The following is a 22,726-nucleotide window of genomic DNA, read 5'->3' as shown; positions in this document are numbered from 1 at the left end:
AAGAGGAGTATGGTCAATTCTGTTCCATAGAAGTTAGCTCTGAGAAGGAAAAGAACACATAATGTTCTCAAATGCAATAGGTCAGCCTCAGTGAGGGCTTCTCCTTTTAGATTCTTTTTTTTTTTTTTAAGATTTTATTTATTTATTTGACAGACAGAGATCACAAGTAGGCAGAGAAGCAGACAGACAGAGGTGGAAGCAGACTCCCTGCAGAGCACAGAGCCCGATGTGGGGCTCGATCCCAGGACACTAGGACCATGACCTGAGCCGAAGGCAGAGGCTTTAACCCACTGAGCCACCCAGGTGCCCCTCCTTTTAGATTCTTAATTGAAGGGGCACCTTAAATTGAAGGGTGACTCAGTTGTTAAGCGACTGCCTTTAGCTCAGGTCATGATCCCAGGATTCTAGGATGACACCCCACACCAGGCTCCATGCTCGGCGGGATGCCTGCTTCTTCCTCTCCTACTCCCCCTGCTTGTATTCCCTTCTCTCACTGTGTCTCTGTCAAATAAATAAATAACATCTTTTTTTAAAAAATAGATTCTTAAGTCATTGAGTTTCATCAGGCTTCTGTGCAAAAATACCAGGGAATTCCATTGCATTCTTATGATACAATCCCATCAGTTCATTTGCTACCAGAATGATGGCACTAAATTGGTGGTGATGAGTGGTATCTAATTTCCAAAGGTCACTTTCCCATCACCCACCTGAAGCTGGATTTTCATAAGTTTCATTAAATGGTTTCCAGTGGGACTACAAATGTCATTCTCTCCCAGCAACACCCCCCTCCCTGCCTCTGTTTTCTTGATTTGATCTTATCAGTCTTTTGGCTTATAGGAAGATGATTAAGACCTCCCACACTGCCAAGGGACAATCCAAAATAAACAAACAAGCAAAACAAAAAGGACAAACACCAACATCCTCTTGGGTTCTCTGTTTATTCTAAGATGTTCATTTCCCAAGGCTGGTTCAGATAAATACGTTTTGTCCAAGTTCAGGGGCTGCTGTCTTCCCTTGCTTCATGAAATGATCGATCGGCAGGCCTTGGATCTTCCTGATCCAGGCAGCTCTGCTAGCTTTTTCTGGACTGACCACGTCTCTGGGCTTTCTGGCCTGGAACTCCTTCATTTTGGCCTCCCTATACTCTTTCTCCTCCTTTACGGTCAACAACATGAACTCGGTGTTCATTCTAAAGGGATCAAGGGTTGTGTAGAAACGAGGTCGATCTTTCTTGATGGACTTGGTTCGCATGCCCACGGAGGGAGCCAGCATGCGGTTCGGTTTAATGACCTGCAGGCTGGTTAAAGGGCTACAGCTACGCACTGTCCCGCCGATGGGGCCGGTCGCTTGGTCTTCTCCCTTAAGGCCACCAGCAAATCTGGGGTAGACGATCACAGGCTGGGGTATGGTGGACTGGACTCGGGGACTGTGCAAAGAGTTCTTCAGGTTGGGCTGCAGTTTCTGGATCTCCAGGGGAATACTGGTTTGCTTCACGTCGATGGGTGGGTTGCTATGTCGCAACCTATTAACTGCCTGTTGGACCAATATTCCTTTGAAATTCAGAACCTTCCTTGGGTGTGAAATTGAAGGTCCCCAGGCATCAATGACTTGGGTTTGGGGCCTCCGGGGATAGGCAAACTCCCCTGACTTATGGGCCTGCTGCAGGGCATTCACCGTGAGAAGGAACTGGTCCGGTGACATGGGGATTTGCCAGCGCTTTTTCTTTGAGCGCCTGATCAAGTCTCCAGGTGGAACTTTCTCCTCGTCCTCTGGGTTTTCAAAAACGAAAAGAAAACAAAAGCAAGTCAGAGTGTGCCATGAAAACTGGTAAGTAGTTATGCATGAAAGTTAAACCTATTCTTTTTTTTTTTTTAAGATTTTATTTATTTATTTTTCTTAAAAAAAAAAAAAAGAAAGTCGAGTTCGAGGGAACACACCTCAACATAATAAAGGCCATATATGACAAACCCACAGCTAACATCATACTCAATGGTCACACACACACAAAGGAATATTACACAGCCATAAAAAGGATGAGATCATGACATTTGAAACAACACAGTAGACCTGGAGGGTATTATGCTAAGTGCAATAAGTCAGACCAAGAAAGACAAATACATCATTTCACTCATAAGTGGAATCTTTAAAAAATGAATAAACAAATTTTAAAAATCGACCTATAAATACAGAGCACAAACAGATGGTTGCCAGAAGGAAGGTGGTGGGGGCTGAGCAAAATGGGTAAAGGGAAGTGGGAGACACAGGCTTCCAGTAAGGAAATGAATAAATCATGGGAATAAAAGGCATAGCATGAGGAATGCAGTCAATGAGACTATAATAGGGATATATATGGGGACAGATGGCAGCTAGACTTGTAAACACACTATAATGTATAAACTTGTCAAATCATTATGTTGTGTAACCTGTGTGTCAACAGTACTCAAATTTTTTAAAAAGGAATTGTGATGACTCATTGTTCATTAAGGTATCTTTTTTCGTATAATAATATATTGTGAATCTCTTTCCAAGTCACCGTGTGTGGGTCCTCGTGATACAATTTTTAGCTATTAGATAATATTCCACAGTATGAAATTTTCCATATTGACTTAGTCATTGCCCACTGGTGGACATTTCGTTAGTGATCAACTTTAAAAAAAATGTAAATACCATTTTTACTTATCATATAAGCAAGCACAAAATGATTGGATAACACGTATTTGGGCATGGGTAGAGTAGGAGCTCTCACGCATTGTTGGTGGGACTATAAATAGATCTATCATTTTTTAAGGGTGATTATGATAATATCTTTCTAAACTTTTTAAATTTTTATTTGTTTATTTTTTAAGTAACCCCCTCAAGGTGGGGCTTGAACTCATGACCCTGAGATCAAGACCTGAGCTGAGATCAGTAATCAGATGCTTAACCAACTGAGCCACCCAGGCATCCATCTAATTTTTTTTTTAATCTAAAGAAAATTTATCAGTTATGCTAGTGTCCTCCTCTTTTTTTATTATTTAAAAACATTTTTAGGGGCGCCTGGGTGGCTCAGTGGGTTAAAGCCTCTGCCTTCGGCTCAGGTCATGATCTCAGGGTCCTGGGATCGAGCCCCGCATCGGGCTCTCTGCTCTGCAAGGAGCCTGCTTCCCTCTCTCTCTGCCTGCCTCTCTGCCTATTTGTGATCTCTCTCTGTCAAATAAATAAATAAAATCTTTAAAAAAAAATTTTTAATTCCAGTATACTGAATATACAGTTTATATTAGCTTCAGATGTATAATACAGTGATTCTGTACATTCCCCAGTGCTTATCACGTACCCTTGACCTATTTTACCCACCCCTCACCTGGTGTCCATCAGTTTGTTCTGTACAGTTAAGGGTCTGTCTGTTTTTTGGTCTTTTTTAATTTGCTCCATTTGTTTCATTTCTTAAATTCCACATAGGAGTGAAATCATACAACATTCGTCTTTCTCTTTTATTTCACTTAGCATTATAGCCCTTAGATCCATCCATGTTGTTGCAAATGAAAAGGTTTCATTCCTTTTCATGACTGAGTAATATTCCTATCTCTCTCTCTCTCTCTCTCTCTCTCTCTGTGTGTGTGTGTGTGTGTGTACACTACCTCTTTTTTTTCCAATTTTTTTAAAATTTTATTTATTTATTTATTTGAGAGAAAGCATGAGTGGGAAGGGCAGAGGGAGAGAGAACCTGAAGCAGACTCTGCATAGAGTCCCAACGCAGGGCTAGATCTCATGACCCTGAGATCACAACATGAGCCAAAGCCAAGAGCCAGCCGCTTAACCAACTGAGCCATCCAGGTGCCCCATTATCTTTCAGATTTTTAAAGGCACTTTGGCTCAGCAATGCAACTCCTAAGACTTTACCCTACAGGCATACCGATACAGGTACCTAAACATAGGTATATTCAAGGATTCCGCTTGTTAGTACAGCCCTTCTAAAACTTAACTGTTTCACCCTCACCCTGAAGCTGGTCTCTCCAGGGAGTTTGATTCAAAGAACCACTATTATATTAGCCAAAAATATTGGAAAGGCATTTTAAATCTTTACCAAAATCTCTCTCAAAAAAACAACAAAGGGACACCCTATTCATGATGACACACCAGTCCAAGAAGTGAGAAATCTCAGTGGCCCGACAAGGGAGGCAGGCTGTGAGCCCCAAACCGGAAAGGCAGCTCTTACAAAGGTGTTTGTGCTGTGGCCTCAAGTTAATAAGGGGACGATTAAGGAAAACCCATCCCCCTTAAGAAAAGTCAGATGTTTTTATCCTTCCTGAATTCTCAAAGAGTCACTGATTTGCTGAAACACTAGAGGGAACAGAGAGAGTGAGCAATAGAGAGAGGGGAAGGGAGGGGGGGGATGTTGCCCCTGGTCTGGAGTAAAATATCACCGTTTGTTGTATCTCCTGCGAGGGATTTTGCTTCCAAACTCTCTTGCCCACCATCAATGCCACGTGCTTCCTTAGGAAGAGCACTCACTCTCTTCTTGCCATCTCTCTGGGGTGATTTTGACTTTCTTTGACTTTTAGGTCCCTCTGATAAGACTTCTAAATGAAGATTAAGGAGGAAATCATTGTAATTACATAATTCAATGAGGTCTAAATAATGGGGGCATAGCTGGTAATTTGGCTGATTCTCACCCAAACCGTCACCTTGTTGTTTGTTGTCATATGACACTAGGTAAGCCAACTGGAGCCAAAGGCTACAGCCCCTCCTGCCTTTCCTCTCACCCACTTTTTCAACTGACTGTCAAGCTTTACACATTATCTACACTGGCTGGCCTCTGTCCTCCAAAGAGAACTAATCATTTGTCTGTGTAACGTACCAGGACGTGACCTCTTGATGTTCTCTGTAGACCTGTGGATTGAGTTCCACATGCCAAATGCAGGACAGGTGAAAGGAAGGAGTCTGGATACTCTAGCCCACACCTAAATTATTCTTTGTGTCTTAAAATGGCATTCCATATCACACACACACACACACATTTCTGCTTCTTACTAATATTTTCTGGGAATGTATGTTATCAATCAGGACTCTAGAAATAATACATTCTGCCTAGAACATTATTCTATGGCATAGTAATAGCTTGTCTCTGTTCTAAGGAAATTATTATGTAATGTATGTTTGGATGGGGTGGAGAGTGTTGGTGGTTTCTAGCTTGAAAGGCAAGTACAAAGGGTCAGTGTTATCTACTATACAAAGATTCTAGAATGTCTGGTAAACCCAGGCCTTGAAAATCAGGAGATCCTCTTGAGCTGGAGAACAGGATCCCACCTTCCTTAGTAGTTAGGATTTACATCATCAAGAGATCATTGGCTAAAATATCCTACAAAGAAGCTAGTCCCGCCACCACCACCACCACCACCTGCACCATTAGGAACCACCGAGGTGGCCTGGGATTCAGCCCCCTTACCTGTAGGTACCCTGGTGTCCTTCAGGAAAACTCGGGACCTGTATGGTTTACTTAACAGGGACTCCTGACCCACAGTTTGTTTACTGGACATCGAGTCCCTTGGGCTGAAAACCTGAGTGCTAGACCTGGAGGCAACTTCTGTGAGGTCATTTTCTTCCCTGTCCTCGTCTTTATCTTTCTTCTTTTGTTTGGCCTGGTCCACGGAGTACTGCCACTTTATATTCTCAAACTGGAACATGAGAATATTGCTCTCAGTGTTGATCACCATCCTGGAACCGAAACAATAAGATGGCCCACAAAAGGCAAGAAAGCCACCACTGCCCAGCCTCCGAATATGCATTTCCAATACTATCCCATCCAACCGTAAGCCCGAGGGAACAGTGCCTGAGATATGACTGTACAAAGAGGGTGGTGGAGGCTGTTAGAGGGTCTGGAGTGGTGAATGGTCGCAGGCCAGGCAATGGGGGCATGGGGAAAAGGGTCCTCTTGAAAATTAACTGTAAGCAGGGCACGTATGTTCTGATTCCTTCAGTTTTCAAGTTAAAATATCTTTTTCAATATTTTATTTATTTATTTGACAGAGAGAGAGATCACAAGTAGGCAGAGAGGCAGGCGGGTGGGGGGGGGAGGATCCCCACCGAGCAGAGAGCCCGATGCAGGGCTCGATCCCAAGACCCTGAGATCATGACCTGAGCCAAAGGCAGAGGCTTAACCCATTGAGCCACCCAGGTACCCCTCAAGTTAAAATATTTTTAAATGAATTTCTGTTCATAGAGTGAGTACCGAGTCCCTAGCGTGCCCCAAGCAGAGAGGTTAGGGACTCTGTACATTGATGTCTTGAAATTCACTTTTTTTTTTTAAAGCACAGTATCTAAATGCCATGTTTTATTGCTGTGATGGGGACAAAGAGAACTCTAGTGGGAAGGACTCTGCTCCCTTGCTGACCCTCCCGCCCATCTCTGTCCCTCTGTCCTTAAACGGTCTCTATGTATGCTCTGCATTTAAACAGAACAGTTGTGCTTTATAAAGCAGGATGATTTCCATCTTTCCTAATGCACATGTTTATGCCCTGGTAGGAAAAAGAGTTCTAAACCTGGGCCCCCCCAGCAGGGACCACCAACCACCCACTGGTTTCTGTCATTCTCAAAGTTCACAGAGCCCGTTATCTACCCTACTCTCTGCCTAGATCTCCTAGAAGTATAAAGGAGCAAGGGAGATATCATGTGTGGGTTCCTTTCCGTTCCAAAAGGCTGAATTTTAAGACCTTCACGGTTAGTGTAAACTCTCTTAAAGAGTGACTTGTTTGGGGATGCCTAGATGGCTCAGTCCATTAACCTGCTGCCTTCGGCTCAGGTCATGATCCCAGGGTCCTGGGATGGAGTCCCACATCGGGCTCCTTGCTCAGCGAGGAGCCTGCTTCTCTCTTGGCCTCCGCCTGCCACTCTGCCTGCTTGTGCTCTTTCTCTCTCTGACAAATAAATAAATAAAATCTTTTTTTAATTAATTAATTAAAAAGAAAAAGAGTGACTTGTTTTGGTTAGAAATGCTAGCATGGAATTTGGAGAATCATTCCGATTAGGATTCCCGTTCTGACTCATTTTTACTCAGGTCCAAAGGCAAATGTCTCTCTTCAGACATCATAAAAAAGAAAAGGTCAGAGGTAAATTTTTTTTTAATGGCACTATTACTTTGAAACTGAAAAAGTGTCCCTTGATGGAGACTTCTTACCAGTCCTGCCCCTTTTAGATGGGAAATAGCCCTAGTATGGTTTCATTAAAAGGAAGGCAACATGGTTAGGAAAGATGGAAAGATATCTCAAGTGAATGCAAAAGTTAATTCTATTTGGGTATTTTCACATACTATCACCCTGAACCTAGCCTATGACAAATACAATATGACATACACATGGTCACAGTTCTGGTTTCTGTAAAACTCACCTGCTCAGCTCTGCCCCATGGGACACTGGACCCCCTGTTCCTACCATCCCACTCCCCGCCTATAAGTTTCTGTGCATCAGAAGCGAGCATCAGAGATGGCTGGTCAGGGAGCAAACGGGGCTGCCCATTTAGAGCAGAGTCATACCGTACTCACTGCCTGATTGGCCCAGACATCCAGAACAAATTCCGAGTGACATGAACCCTGCTTGCTAAGCTTTGTGCAACGTCTGATCCATGCCCCCCATATGACTATTGACCCTTCTCCAGCCAAAATTGGAGGGTACCATGGCACCCTCTCTCCTACTGCCAGCAAATGCAGGGCTGGCATCCCAGAGGAGAAGAAAATGATCCAAACGGAAGAGCTCACAGCCCTGACCTCCACACCTACCACCCTACCTGTTGCCCTGAATAAAGAAGGACAGCACAGGATCACCTCTGCCATTGACTTTCATCACCTTCAGACAGTTCCCATTGAGGAAATTGTAAATGCGGATCTTGCCATCAGCACAGGCACTGATGACCCGGAGGAAGAGAAGGGCCACGTGAAGCACCTCCCTGGAAGGAAACAGAGCAACAGGCAGTACTTGTCTTCTGGGAAACTGCGTGGGTTTGTTTGTAGCTTGGAGGATTTTGTGTGCATGCCTGGGAACCATTGGTCATGACTGCCCTCCCTGTGATGTCTGCCGTCACTTCATAATTCCGGATGTAAGCCATTAACCCTCAAGACATGCTTGCACCCTCTCCTCCCATTCTGCTGTCACATTTCCTGCAAATTGGTCACAGTGCCCCAGAATGGCAACAGGCAAAGGCTTACGTCATCGTGGCTCTTTGTTTTGTATTGCGTTGGTCTGATACGGAGGCGACCATGGTTTTTCTCTTACAGTTTGGTTCCTACCTACTGACTTCTACAAAAGTCACGCAGAGAAGTACTTAATGTTGTGATTCCTTTTCAAATAGCATTATTGGGTAAAGAAAGAATAGAACGGGTGGGAAAATGATCATCTTTCTATGAAGCAAGAACCTGATATCTCAGCATTTTCTTTTGGGTCTTAAATTAGTGACTTTCAGGCGCGCCTGGGTGGCTCAGTGGGTTAAGCCTCTGCCTTCAGCTCAGGTCATGATCTCAGGGTTCAGGGATCGAGCCCCACGTCGGGCTCTCTGCTCAGCAGGAAGCCTGCTTCCTCCCCTCTCTCTCTGCCTGCCTCTCTGCCCACTTGTGATCTCTGTCAAATAAATAAATAAAATCTTAAAAAAAAAAAATTAGTGACTTTCAGTCTTTCCGTGAAACATCCTAAAGAAACACCGTACCCAGGGATGAGATGCAGGCATTCCCTTTGGCAGTGACCAGCAGAAACAGAGAGAGGACCAGAAGACTTAGATGCCTCCAATAAAACATTCCTACAACAGCTGCAACCAAGTGGGACTCCAGACAGTCTGAAGTATTCAATTCTGCAAAATGTAATTACCCTACTCCCGTTAATGGTACTAAAAAGTTGAATCTGGCGCCACCAATTAGTTGGATCTTATGTGCAAATCATGTCCTTCAATCCCTGTCATCTGTACCTATCCAAGCCCCACTCACATGCTAACTTCTCCATAAAACCGCCCTTCATCTCCATTTCCCCTTTCCCGTGCACACATACACGAACTTCAGGCACACTGTAAGATTCTCTGGGGCAGAACGCACATCCTCTTCATCTTTGCATCCCCAGCACCTAACACAAGGCCTAGCCCATAGAAGAAGGTTCTCAGTAAATATCTGTTGAAATGGTGAGTATCAGCTCAATTTCAGAGTATGATCCTTGATACAGTGGGTTAAAAGCATGACATCCATCCCATACCATGTAGCCTTAGCCCTGATCAGATCCAAGAGCCAGATTAGGAAGTTTCAAAGACCCAACCACTAGCAAAATAGAAACAACAAAGACTTTGAAAGGCAGGAATATGCTTAGCATGTTCAAAGGACAGCAAAAAGGCCAATGGGGCTCGTGTGATGGATAGATCAAGCCATCAATTGATCACTCATTCTGAAGTGTGAAAAAAATGTAAAAGAAGTCCAACAAAGTTCTCATTTTATGTCTAAGATGGAAATATAATACATTTATTGGTGTCTTAAGTGCATCCTAGTCTACCTGTAGAGAGAATCCAGAGCTAGGAGAGATGGCCCTGTGGTAGAAGGGTTTGACTCTTTCTGTACCTCTTTTGATTTTATGGAGCTGGACCTACACTTCTCATCGGCTCCTGTGGCATTTGATATTTCAACCTATACCATTATGGCCTAGTAATATAATAGAGCACAGGCTTTAGGATCAGAAAACCTGGATCCAAACTTGGGTCTACCACTTCCTGGCTGCGTAACCTTGAAAAAGTAACATGACTCTCAGTCTTTAGTTTTGTCTTCTATGAAAAGGAGGTAGTGATTTCTGCCTCAGAGGGCTGCTGTCAGGGTTAAATTAATGGAGGTATTTTTCAAACAGCCCAGTATCTGACACAATAATGGTTACTAGGAACCTGTCATAGCTCCACCTGCATTCAGGTTTTCTCTCTGCCCTAAAAAAAAAAAAAAAAAAAAGTCATTTCTTTCTTAAATCTCCTTCTTTGTTCTTTCTTTATCAAAAGACACTGCAGAGGGGAGCTTGGGTGGCTCAGTGGATTAAAGCCTCCGCCTTTGGCTCAGGTCATGATCCCGGGGTCCTGGGATCGAGCCACGCATCGGGCTCTCTGCTTGGCAGGGAGCCTGCTTCCCCCTCTCTCTCTCTCTGCCTGCCACTCTGCCTACTTGTGATCTCTGTCTGTCAAATAAATAAAATCTTTCAAAAAAAAAAAAAAAAGACTGCAGAGAGTGATGTCAGGAAGAATGGTGGAAGAAGGAACTCCAAAATCCCACCCTTCCCTAAAAACAATGAAAAAACTGGCAAAAACTGTCACAATTAACTTTTTTCAGAACTCTGGAAAATAACCAAAGGCTTGCAGCAATGTAAGAAGCACTCAGACAAAGGATGGCTTTGTATCAATAAGAAGAATGAACTTTGTGGTATAATAACTTACCCAACTCCCATTCCCAACTCCCCAGCTCACTGGTAACCATGAAAGTAACAGCCCACATTCCTGGTACTAGAGGAAACAGAACCAACCTCCTTCACAATGAATTATTTGACCTCTCTCATGGCTTCCTGGAAGACTGGTTCAAAAAGCTTGTCTTTATTTTGCTTTAGTAGGAACTCACCCAATGCTAAAGCCGCTACCTGGGGAGTATTCTTTGAAGGCCTTGACAGTCAAATCTTGTAGTCACTGCTGCCTAAGGCAATAGACATCTGTTGGAGCAAGCAATACACTAACCAAAAAGATTTAACATTAAAGCTGGGGAATAAAATGTCTATTAGGGCTTTGAAAAGCTCAGACACATTCCTGGGACTCTATGTGGCCATATACAGAGCTGTGCACACACTGAGGAAAGACCTCACTCTTAGCTGACCTTGCTGTTCTCCGCAAACAAAAGTAAGAGCTAAGGCAGAGTTGTAAACTGTCTAGCAGAGTGTTGAAAGTTTCCCTCAACAGGTACACAGAGCCCCTTGGCAAAAAAAAAAAAAAAAAATGGGAGATATTTTACTTCCAGGTGTTCAAATAAACCTATTCCACTCAGTCACCACCAAGGTAATAGAACAGAGACTTCAGCGGCCAAACAAGACAATATACAGACTCACTAAGCAAACACACAAGAAAAGCCACAACAGGCAACAGTGAAAACAAACCCTGGGAATGGGGAAGAATTTGATTTCCAGAGATGTCCTATTAAAATATCCAAAATGCCCAGTTTTCAAATAAATATATAAAATATAAAAAGATACTGAAGAGGGGCACCTGGGTGGCTCAGTAGGTTGAGGCCTCTGCCTTCGGCTCAGGTCATGGTCTCAGGGTCCCGGGATCGAGCCCCGCATTGGGCTCTCTGCTAAGCGGGGAACCTGCTTCCTCCTCTCTCTCTGCCTGCCTCTCTGCCTACTTGTAATCTCTGTCTATCAAATAAATAAAATCTTTATTTAAAAAAAGATACTGAAGAGTATATACAGGGGAAAAAGTAATCAATTGCAAAGGTCTGCAAGGAAACCCAATGGTTAGACTTTCTAGATGAAGACTTTATTCTAAACATGTTCAAATAGCAAATAAAAACAGGTCTACAAAAGTAAAAGTATGAAAACAGTGTCTCACCAAATAGAGATTACCAATAAAGAGTTAGAAATTATTTTAAAAAAAAAAAAGTCAAATAGAAATTCTGGAGTTGGCACCTGGGTGGCTCCATCGGTTGAGCATTTGCCTTCGGCTCAGGTCATAGTCCTGGAGTCCTGGGATCGAGTCCTGCATCAGGCTCCCCGCTCAGCGAGGAGCCTGCTTCTCCCTCTCCTCCCCATTTGTGCTCTCTGTCATTATCTCTGTCTCTGTCTCTCTCTCTCTCTCAAATAAATAAATCTTTTTTTTAAAAAAGAAAGAACGAAATTCTGGAGTTGAGGGGCACCTAGGTGGCTCAGTCATTAAGTGTCTGACTTTAGCTCAGGTCATGATGTCAGGGTCCTAGAATCCAGCCCTGCATCGGGCTCCCTGCTCATTAGGGATCGTGCTTCTCTCTCTCCCTCTCCTACTCCCCCTGTTTGTGTTACCTCTCTTGCTGTCTCTCTCTCTCTCTGTCAAATAAATAATCTTTAAAAAAGAAAAAAAAGGAAGAAATTCTGGAATTGAAAATTAAGTAATGGAAATGAAAATTCACTAGAGAAGCTCAACAATACATTCATGTAGGCAGAACAAGCAAAGGAAAGAGAGGTCAATTTAGATTTTTCCAGGCTGAAGAACAGAAAGAAAAAAGAATGAAGACAAATGAACAGAACCTCAGAAGCCTGTGTGACATCATCAAACCGCAACACATGGGTAGTAGGAATCCCAGAAAGAAAGGAGAGAAAGAGGCAGAAATATTTGAAGAAATCATGGCCAAAAGTTTTGCCAATACAATGGAAATCATTAATCTACACATCCAAGAAGCTCAACAAATTCAAACTGTGATAAACTAATGAGATCCACATCTAGACATATCATAATCAAACTGGAAAAAGCTAGAGACCAAGAGAGTATTGAAAGGATCAAGACAGAAGCAGCTCATCACATAAAAAGGATCCTCAGTAGTATCAACAAATGAAGTAGTATCAACAACTGATTTCTTACTGGAAACCATCAGAAAATATGGAGGCCAAAGGCAATGAAATGACATATTCAAAGTGCTGAAAGGAAAAAATAACTATAAACCAAGAACTCTATATCCATCAAAACTGTCCTCAAAAATGGGGTAATTGGGGCACCTGGGTGGCTCAGTGGGTTAAAGCCTCTGCCTTTGGCTCAGGTCATTGTAAGGGCCTGGTTGGCCAGAGGGAGTCATTTTGTGTTTATGTAGTGAACTTAGATTGACCCCGCCCCTCCCAGAGGAACTTACTTGCAAAGCCTAGATACAAGGGCTGGTCAGGCCAAGTGAAGACATCCAATCAGTGGGGCACGCATATATCTACTAGGGTAAATTGAAATTCAATTGGCCACCTGTGTGTTACCTAGCAGTTTTTTTCTGTGTGTGGCAGACTTAGCATGACGGTGCAGTGTTCTCTGTGTATTGCAATCTCATTGGCCACCTGTGTATAGCCCGGCTAAACTACCTCTATAAAAGTTAGTCTGTGAGGCTGGGAGGGGTCTCCTCTTTGCAAGAGGCAGCCCTGACCAGTCACTTTGATTCTCGATGCTTGGCGCGAAATAAAGCTTTGCTTGACCTTCGCTTTGTATCAGTCTCGCTCCTTTGATTACGGACCCTAACAGTCATGATCTCAGTGTCCTGGGATCGAGCCCCACATCGGGCTCTCTGCTCAGCAGGGAGCCTGCTTCCCCCTTTCTCTCTGCCAGCCTTTTTGCCTACTTGTGATCTCTGTCTGTCAAATAAATAAATAAATAAATAAAATAAAATAAAAATTTTTTTAAATGGGGGAATTAAGGGGTGCCTGGGTGGCTCAGTGGGTTAAGCCTCTGCCTTTGGCTCGGGTCGTGATCTCAGGGTCCCAGGATCAAGCTCCACGTTGGGCTTGCCTCCCCCCTTTCTCTCTGCCTGCCTCTCTGCCTACTTGTGATCTCTCTCTCTCTCTCTCTCTGTCAAATAAATAAATAAATAATCTTTTTTAAAAATGGAGAAATTTAGATATTCCCAAATAAACAAAAACTGGGAGTTCACACTAGCAAGAAATGCTATACAGTCTCCCTCATATCAGGGTGGAGTGAAAGGACACTACTAGTAACTGAAATCCGCATGAATAAAGTAGAGGTAACTACCTAGATAAATATAAAAGACAATATAAATGTGGTTTTTCTTTATAGGTCTTTTTTTTCTATCTCATTGAAAAGGCCACTACATGAGGCAATAATTATAAGTCTATGATGATGGATACACAGGATATAATCACCTATGTCATATTCAAAAGATGGGTACCAGTCCCATCATTAGAACTCTCCAGAAAGGCAACCTGCAAGTCGGTCCTCATTACCAATCAATTAGAAGCACTTCCATGTGCACACCACTACTACAGATGAGTAGAGGAGGGCCCTGACAAACAAGAACATTGACTATGTCCTCTACATAGCTATGGACTTGCTGTAACTGTGAAGGGACCAAGGACCAATGTGAATGAGATGTTGGGGCCGTCATTCAATGTCAATGAGAATGGTCTGAGAAGGTCCCATTGCTGAGGTGGAGTGGGAGGCTCACGGGTTGACAGAATGGCAACCAAACTGCTAGGTTTCCTGGGAACAGATTATTTTCCAATACCTAAACTAAATCCTACAGAATCATGCTTGGAGGCTATAATTTTCAGGTGTATCATAAAGTTTGACTCCTGAATTTGATAATCCAGATGATATGCTAAGAAGCTCGCTGATAATCACAGAAAGGTTGGATAATGCACCAAAGAGAAGCCTTGCCCAGCGCCCACTCATCAATGGTGCAATCATACACACAATGAGTAAATATACACAAAAATGACCCAAATCTCCTTCCTCCCACAAAGTCAGTGTGTGCTCAAGAGGTTCCTATGAAGATATGTGGAAATTAGGGCCGTATTTTACTGAATAACTATCCCAAATAGATCCCCTAGAAGATCCATTTACTCCTCTAATCAATTAGGATAGCATTTTGTTTCCTAGAGTTTTTTATAGTGCACTTAGGGGAAGAAGCATTATTCATGTAGTATAAGAGGGACCCAGAGCAAACTATAAAACCCATGCCCATGAAAGAACCATGAACTGACCACAATATCCCTTCCAAGTAAGCTCAGATGTGACCTCAGACTACTTCTCAATTGGCTCCAAGCACCACCACCACAAAATTGGGACTAGAATTATAAAATGAGATCCATTTGCTGTCCTGGAATGGAATGTAGCCAGCAGCCTTATAAGAAAGCTCCTTCTTTAAGCCTTTAAGTTACTTTTAAGCCTTGGTCACCCTTGGGTGACTTTAAGCTTTTGTGAACACAAGCTTCCTGTAGTAAAGACCGACAAACTCCAAGTATTTTAAGTTTCCTGGAACTGGCATTCTTTGGGACAGTTCTGTCAATATTCCTAAGTTTAGTAGACAACGGATACAAACGTATCAGGTGTGTCATAAGCATAACATTTCAATAACTTGTCAAGATCCACATTGAGTACTGTTATTTCTTAGGAGAAATAAGTGATGGTGGGAGAGGGAATGGCCAAATGAGGGGGTGGGATGGGGTGGGGATGGGGAACATGTAGAGGGGACAAAAGGTCAGCAGAGCCTGGAAAGGACTGATCTGCCAAAAACCAAAGTCTAGCTACGAGGGAAAAGGACAGAGTACTACATTCATCAATGAGGGCTTTCCTACACCTACTTTGGATGCTTGTAGGCCATGAGGCACCGCTCGTACTTTCCCACCATGCTCCAGGCCATGACCAGGCCATCAGTACTTCCCGAGAGGAGGTGCCACTGGTCACAGCAGAGACACTTCACGGCTCCCTCGTGGCCACTGAGAGTCTGCAAGAAAAGAGGCCTCTTTTCAGCCCTCTTCAACTCAGATGGTAAGTCCTCCAAGGGCCCAAGCTGGAGGTGTCTTTCAAGGAACTGCAAAGCCACACTCCACCAATCCATGACTGCCACCTGAGCCGATTTCACTTTTGTTCTAAGAAGGCCAGTGGTGTCCATGCCCCTCCCCCCAGAGCTCTCTCTCCCCACTGAAAGAAGAATGTGGTCAGGAAGAGGCCTTGCTCCTGGTGGGTCTGTGGCTGGGGCAGGCCTCATCTTCCTGGAGTACCAGAGGCCAAAATCCACCATCCTCTGCTGCCACATGGCATACGGTCAGGCGTTCCATCCCTAGCTCCTTGCCAAGACCAGAGGACACCTGGGACACCCCTGCACCTGTAACTGCTGATTAGACCATGGGGACAAGACTGATGGGAAACAGTCCATCAGCCAGGCCAGCAGCTTCTCATTTTGCCCCTGTGGTCCTGGCACCAACGGATCTCACCACCACCCACTAGGGCCACGAGGGTTCAAATCCAGAGATATTTTTTAACATGTGAACATTCAATCATTTTCAAGACAGCAGATGTTCTCTTTTTACCACAGAGTTAAGGAGGAGAACCACTGTGACTTTGTCCATTCCCTTACCCATGCAAGAGTCAGGGTAAAATGTTCTGGAGAAGGAAAAGTCACTTTACTTCTGCTGCCGTGAAAAGACCCTGAGTCCGTATACCATGCTGAGTCAGAACGTAGCCTTCTACCACCACCTCAAAGACATGGCCCTCCACTGAGTCAGAATGCCCCTTTTTTGGGGGAGCTCTTCAGGACCCTCCTTTTGGTGACCATAAGTTGGTAGCTTTAGGGTGGTATGGGGAGTCCTCTGGGGGAGACCCTAAGTTTCCTCCAATCCATCATCACCAGTACCCCATTGCCCCAACAGCCCACCACCCTCTCACCTTTACCAACTGGGCCGAGACAACGTGCCACACTTTGACTAACCCTCTCTCACAACTGCTCACAATGTAGGTGTCATTGATCTTGGTGGCCAAGATGGGGTCTTTGTGTTTAAATGTCTTCAGACACTTCCCTGTCTCTATATCCCACTCTGAAAGGGAGGCAGGAAAAGAAGGGGCATGAAAGCAGGTTACAGTGGAGTTCTGGACCCCATCACCGAAGCCAAGCCCATCAAGTCAGACCCTAGAAGGCTGTCACCTGGCCCACCACCCCTGTAGGCTCACCAACAGCTCCGTGAGTCTGCAACACAGAGCTCCCTGACCATGGGCTCCTGGGGAAGCCACCATCCATAGACCTTGGCTCCAACCCTAGAACTTAGTGTTGGGGTCCAAGTGCCAGACAGCTCCTCTCTAATAAGGCTCCTTCTTGAACCTACAAAATACTTGCTATTGAGTGGATTTCAGGAAAATCATGGCATATGTTCCATGGCACCATGCTTTCCAGATGCTGTTCTCCTGACTCACCCCTTCTAGCTCCAAAAGCAAAGAAAGCTGTCTATCCTTATTTACATTTTAAAGTATCTTTGAATCTGACTTTTGGATTTTACTAACTGACAGACTGCCAGAGCTGGAAGCAGCCTTAATGGTGCTTCTACATAGACAGTGATAGGGCAACTGCCTAGCACACTGTAAGGGTTGGGAAGATATGAACGTAGCTGGGTAGGCGGGAGAACAGAGCTTAAAGGAAAGAACTGAAAGGAGGCACTACAGATTCAGGGATGAGACCACTGAAATCGGCCTCGTCGGCCCCAAAGTACCTGTCAGGCAACAGAATGTATAACCTAGGACAAAATAATAACCACGACTGATCCTGACACGTAGCACACACAATGAGCCAGGCACCATTGGGAGTGTTTGACATGCATTAACTCATCTTCCCAAGACAGTTGCTATGATGATTCCCCACAGCGCAGATGAGGAAACAGGGATAGAGAAGTTGAGTAGCCCGCCAAGATCGTGCAGATGGTAAGCAGAATGAGCTGGGATTCGAACCCCGGGAGTCTGGATCCAGAAGCCATGCTCTTAACTGCATATACTAGATTCATCCTAACTAAATAAGTATGCTTTTCTTCACGTGTTTTTTATATACACATTGGCCCTTTCATCTGATTAGAAAGGAGAATGCTGACGGGCATCTGGCTGGCTCACCAGATGGAGTGTCTGACTTCTCGGGTCATGGTCTCAGAGTCTTGGGATCGAGCCCCATGTTGGGGGGGGCTTGTCCCGCTCTCTCTACACTTTCCCTGCTTGTGTTTCTATCTCTGTCTCAAGTAAATGAATAAAATCTTAAAAAAAAAAAAAAATTTTTTTTTAACAAGTTGGGGGTTACATTTCAGGTCTCTAACATCTCTTTTTCTTTCTATGGGTAACCGAGGGAGCTGGGAGGAGCCCAGGGGAGGCAAGCAGGCTGGGGGATGGGGCTAGGATTAGGGTAAGATCTTTTGAAATTTTTTTTTGTCATGTATTTTGTGAATTAATTTTGACATTTTCAATATCGTTTTAAAATGTGTATCTCGAGGGAGCCTGGGTGGCTCGGTTGGTTGAGCAGCGGCCTTTGGCTCAGGTTATGCCCTGGGACTGAGCCCCACACTGGGTTCCCTGCTCAGCAGGGAGCCTGCTTCTCCATCTGCCCCTCCCCCCACTCATGCGCTCTCTCTCACTCATTCTCTCTCAAATAAATAAATAAAAATCTTAAAAAAAAAAAAATGTGTATCTTGAGAAGCGCCTGGGTAGCTCAGGTGGTTAAGCATCTGCCTTTGGCTCAGGTTATGCCCTGGGACTGAGCCCCACACTGGGTTCCCTGCTTAGCAGGGAGCCTGCTTCTCCATCTGCCCCTCCCCCCACTCATGCGCTCTCTCTCACTCAGAGCACAGAGCCCGATGTGGGGCTCGATCCCAGGACACTAGGACCATGACCTGAGCCGAAGGCAGAGGCTTTAACCCACTGAGCCACCCAGGTGCCCCTCCTTTTAGATTCTTAATTGAAGGGGCACCTTAAATTGAAGGGTGACTCAGTTGTTAAGCGACTGCCTTTAGCTCAGGTCATGATCCCAGGATTCTAGGATGACACCCCACACCAGGCTCCATGCTCGGCGGGATGCCTGCTTCTTCCTCTCCTACTCCCCCTGCTTGTATTCCCTTCTCTCACTGTGTCTCTGTCAAATAAATAAATAACATCTTTTTTTAAAAAATAGATTCTTAAGTCATTGAGTTTCATCAGGCTTCTGTGCAAAAATACCAGGGAATTCCATTGCATTCTTATGATACAATCCCATCAGTTCATTTGCTACCAGAATGATGGCACTAAATTGGTGGTGATGAGTGGTATCTAATTTCCAAAGGTCACTTTCCCATCACCCACCTGAAGCTGGATTTTCATAAGTTTCATTAAATGGTTTCCAGTGGGACTACAAATGTCATTCTCTCCCAGCAACACCCCCCTCCCTGCCTCTGTTTTCTTGATTTGATCTTATCAGTCTTTTGGCTTATAGGAAGATGATTAAGACCTCCCACACTGCCAAGGGACAATCCAAAATAAACAAACAAGCAAAACAAAAAGGACAAACACCAACATCCTCTTGGGTTCTCTGTTTATTCTAAGATGTTCATTTCCCAAGGCTGGTTCAGATAAATACGTTTTGTCCAAGTTCAGGGGCTGCTGTCTTCCCTTGCTTCATGAAATGATCGATCGGCAGGCCTTGGATCTTCCTGATCCAGGCAGCTCTGCTAGCTTTTTCTGGACTGACCACGTCTCTGGGCTTTCTGGCCTGGAACTCCTTCATTTTGGCCTCCCTATACTCTTTCTCCTCCTTTACGGTCAACAACATGAACTCGGTGTTCATTCTAAAGGGATCAAGGGTTGTGTAGAAACGAGGTCGATCTTTCTTGATGGACTTGGTTCGCATGCCCACGGAGGGAGCCAGCATGCGGTTCGGTTTAATGACCTGCAGGCTGGTTAAAGGGCTACAGCTACGCACTGTCCCGCCGATGGGGCCGGTCGCTTGGTCTTCTCCCTTAAGGCCACCAGCAAATCTGGGGTAGACGATCACAGGCTGGGGTATGGTGGACTGGACTCGGGGACTGTGCAAAGAGTTCTTCAGGTTGGGCTGCAGTTTCTGGATCTCCAGGGGAATACTGGTTTGCTTCACGTCGATGGGTGGGTTGCTATGTCGCAACCTATTAACTGCCTGTTGGACCAATATTCCTTTGAAATTCAGAACCTTCCTTGGGTGTGAAATTGAAGGTCCCCAGGCATCAATGACTTGGGTTTGGGGCCTCCGGGGATAGGCAAACTCCCCTGACTTATGGGCCTGCTGCAGGGCATTCACCGTGAGAAGGAACTGGTCCGGTGACATGGGGATTTGCCAGCGCTTTTTCTTTGAGCGCCTGATCAAGTCTCCAGGTGGAACTTTCTCCTCGTCCTCTGGGTTTTCAAAAACGAAAAGAAAACAAAAGCAAGTCAGAGTGTGCCATGAAAACTGGTAAGTAGTTATGCATGAAAGTTAAACCTATTCTTTTTTTTTTTTTAAGATTTTATTTATTTATTTTTCTTAAAAAAAAAAAAAAGAAAGTCGAGTTCGAGGGAACACACCTCAACATAATAAAGGCCATATATGACAAACCCACAGCTAACATCATACTCAATGGTCACACACACACAAAGGAATATTACACAGCCATAAAAAGGATGAGATCATGACATTTGAAACAACACAGTAGACCTGGAGGGTATTATGCTAAGTGCAATAAGTCAGACCAAGAAAGACAAATACATCATTTCACTCATAAGTGGAATCTTTAAAAAATGAATAAACAAATTTTAAAAATCGACCTATAAATACAGAGCACAAACAGATGGTTGCCAGAAGGAAGGTGGTGGGGGCTGAGCAAAATGGGTAAAGGGAAGTGGGAGACACAGGCTTCCAGTAAGGAAATGAATAAATCATGGGAATAAAAGGCATAGCATGAGGAATGCAGTCAATGAGACTATAATAGGGATATATATGGGGACAGATGGCAGCTAGACTTGTAAACACACTATAATGTATAAACTTGTCAAATCATTATGTTGTGTAACCTGTGTGTCAACAGTACTCAAATTTTTTAAAAAGGAATTGTGATGACTCATTGTTCATTAAGGTATCTTTTTTCGTATAATAATATATTGTGAATCTCTTTCCAAGTCACCGTGTGTGGGTCCTCGTGATACAATTTTTAGCTATTAGATAATATTCCACAGTATGAAATTTTCCATATTGACTTAGTCATTGCCCACTGGTGGACATTTCGTTAGTGATCAACTTTAAAAAAAATGTAAATACCATTTTTACTTATCATATAAGCAAGCACAAAATGATTGGATAACACGTATTTGGGCATGGGTAGAGTAGGAGCTCTCACGCATTGTTGGTGGGACTATAAATAGATCTATCATTTTTTAAGGGTGATTATGATAATATCTTTCTAAACTTTTTAAATTTTTATTTGTTTATTTTTTAAGTAACCCCCTCAAGGTGGGGCTTGAACTCATGACCCTGAGATCAAGACCTGAGCTGAGATCAGTAATCAGATGCTTAACCAACTGAGCCACCCAGGCATCCATCTAATTTTTTTTTTAATCTAAAGAAAATTTATCAGTTATGCTAGTGTCCTCCTCTTTTTTTATTATTTAAAAACATTTTTAGGGGCGCCTGGGTGGCTCAGTGGGTTAAAGCCTCTGCCTTCGGCTCAGGTCATGATCTCAGGGTCCTGGGATCGAGCCCCGCATCGGGCTCTCTGCTCTGCAAGGAGCCTGCTTCCCTCTCTCTCTGCCTGCCTCTCTGCCTATTTGTGATCTCTCTCTGTCAAATAAATAAATAAAATCTTTAAAAAAAAATTTTTAATTCCAGTATACTGAATATACAGTTTATATTAGCTTCAGATGTATAATACAGTGATTCTGTACATTCCCCAGTGCTTATCACGTACCCTTGACCTATTTTACCCACCCCTCACCTGGTGTCCATCAGTTTGTTCTGTACAGTTAAGGGTCTGTCTGTTTTTTGGTCTTTTTTAATTTGCTCCATTTGTTTCATTTCTTAAATTCCACATAGGAGTGAAATCATACAACATTCGTCTTTCTCTTTTATTTCACTTAGCATTATAGCCCTTAGATCCATCCATGTTGTTGCAAATGAAAAGGTTTCATTCCTTTTCATGACTGAGTAATATTCCTATCTCTCTCTCTCTCTCTCTCTCTCTCTCTGTGTGTGTGTGTGTGTGTGTACACTACCTCTTTTTTTTCCAATTTTTTTAAAATTTTATTTATTTATTTATTTGAGAGAAAGCATGAGTGGGAAGGGCAGAGGGAGAGAGAACCTGAAGCAGACTCTGCATAGAGTCCCAACGCAGGGCTAGATCTCATGACCCTGAGATCACAACATGAGCCAAAGCCAAGAGCCAGCCGCTTAACCAACTGAGCCATCCAGGTGCCCCATTATCTTTCAGATTTTTAAAGGCACTTTGGCTCAGCAATGCAACTCCTAAGACTTTACCCTACAGGCATACCGATACAGGTACCTAAACATAGGTATATTCAAGGATTCCGCTTGTTAGTACAGCCCTTCTAAAACTTAACTGTTTCACCCTCACCCTGAAGCTGGTCTCTCCAGGGAGTTTGATTCAAAGAACCACTATTATATTAGCCAAAAATATTGGAAAGGCATTTTAAATCTTTACCAAAATCTCTCTCAAAAAAACAACAAAGGGACACCCTATTCATGATGACACACCAGTCCAAGAAGTGAGAAATCTCAGTGGCCCGACAAGGGAGGCAGGCTGTGAGCCCCAAACCGGAAAGGCAGCTCTTACAAAGGTGTTTGTGCTGTGGCCTCAAGTTAATAAGGGGACGATTAAGGAAAACCCATCCCCCTTAAGAAAAGTCAGATGTTTTTATCCTTCCTGAATTCTCAAAGAGTCACTGATTTGCTGAAACACTAGAGGGAACAGAGAGAGTGAGCAATAGAGAGAGGGGAAGGGAGGGGGGGGATGTTGCCCCTGGTCTGGAGTAAAATATCACCGTTTGTTGTATCTCCTGCGAGGGATTTTGCTTCCAAACTCTCTTGCCCACCATCAATGCCACGTGCTTCCTTAGGAAGAGCACTCACTCTCTTCTTGCCATCTCTCTGGGGTGATTTTGACTTTCTTTGACTTTTAGGTCCCTCTGATAAGACTTCTAAATGAAGATTAAGGAGGAAATCATTGTAATTACATAATTCAATGAGGTCTAAATAATGGGGGCATAGCTGGTAATTTGGCTGATTCTC

At 43.8% G+C, this 22,726-nt stretch overlaps 2 protein-coding genes across 2 annotated transcripts in view; both read right to left on the bottom strand.

Moving 5' to 3' along the window:
* Window positions 1–921: 921 nt before the first annotated feature.
* LOC111158791 (F-box/WD repeat-containing protein 10-like) lies at window positions 922–16,710 on the bottom strand. Its single transcript, XM_022521044.1, has 6 exons — window positions 16,686–16,710; window positions 16,366–16,514; window positions 15,282–15,424; window positions 7,759–7,917; window positions 5,426–5,694; window positions 922–1,769 (listed from the first exon to the last, which is right to left on the bottom strand). Exons 1-6 carry the CDS (start codon window positions 16,708–16,710, stop codon window positions 970–972), a joined length of 1,545 nt encoding a protein of 514 aa, XP_022376752.1. The 3' UTR covers window positions 922–969.
* A 2,287-nt stretch (window positions 16,711–18,997) lies between these two features.
* The window catches only part of LOC111158803 (CMT1A duplicated region transcript 1), a 37,033-nt gene continuing 33,304 nt past the window's right edge, over window positions 18,998–22,726 (bottom strand). Inside the window, 2 exon segments of the mRNA XM_022521068.1 lie at window positions 18,998–19,845; window positions 22,564–22,635. Of these exon segments, the coding sequence (XP_022376776.1) occupies window positions 19,046–19,845; window positions 22,564–22,635 (872 nt within the window). The 3' untranslated portion in view covers window positions 18,998–19,045.

The sequence above is a fragment of the Enhydra lutris genome, unplaced genomic scaffold (genome assembly GCF_002288905.1).
Source record: "Enhydra lutris kenyoni isolate GAN:26980312 unplaced genomic scaffold, ASM228890v2 scaffoldscaffold63, whole genome shotgun sequence".
Taxonomy (NCBI): Eukaryota; Metazoa; Chordata; class Mammalia; order Carnivora; family Mustelidae; genus Enhydra; species Enhydra lutris.
This window is presented reverse-complemented; position numbering and strand designations above follow the sequence as displayed.

Excerpts from the sequence above, each read along its gene's own strand:
- LOC111158791 (XM_022521044.1), bottom strand. The coding sequence starts at position 16,710 with ATGGTGGCTTCCCCAGGAGCCCATG. Across the intron at positions 5,695-7,758 it reads TTCTTTATTCAGGGCAACAG|GATGGTGATCAACACTGAGA; the intron begins GTAGGGTGGTAG and ends TTTCGGTTCCAG. Across the intron at positions 1,770-5,425 it reads GGACACCAGGGTACCTACAG|AGGACGAGGAGAAAGTTCCA; the intron begins GTAAGGGGGCTG and ends TTGAAAACCCAG.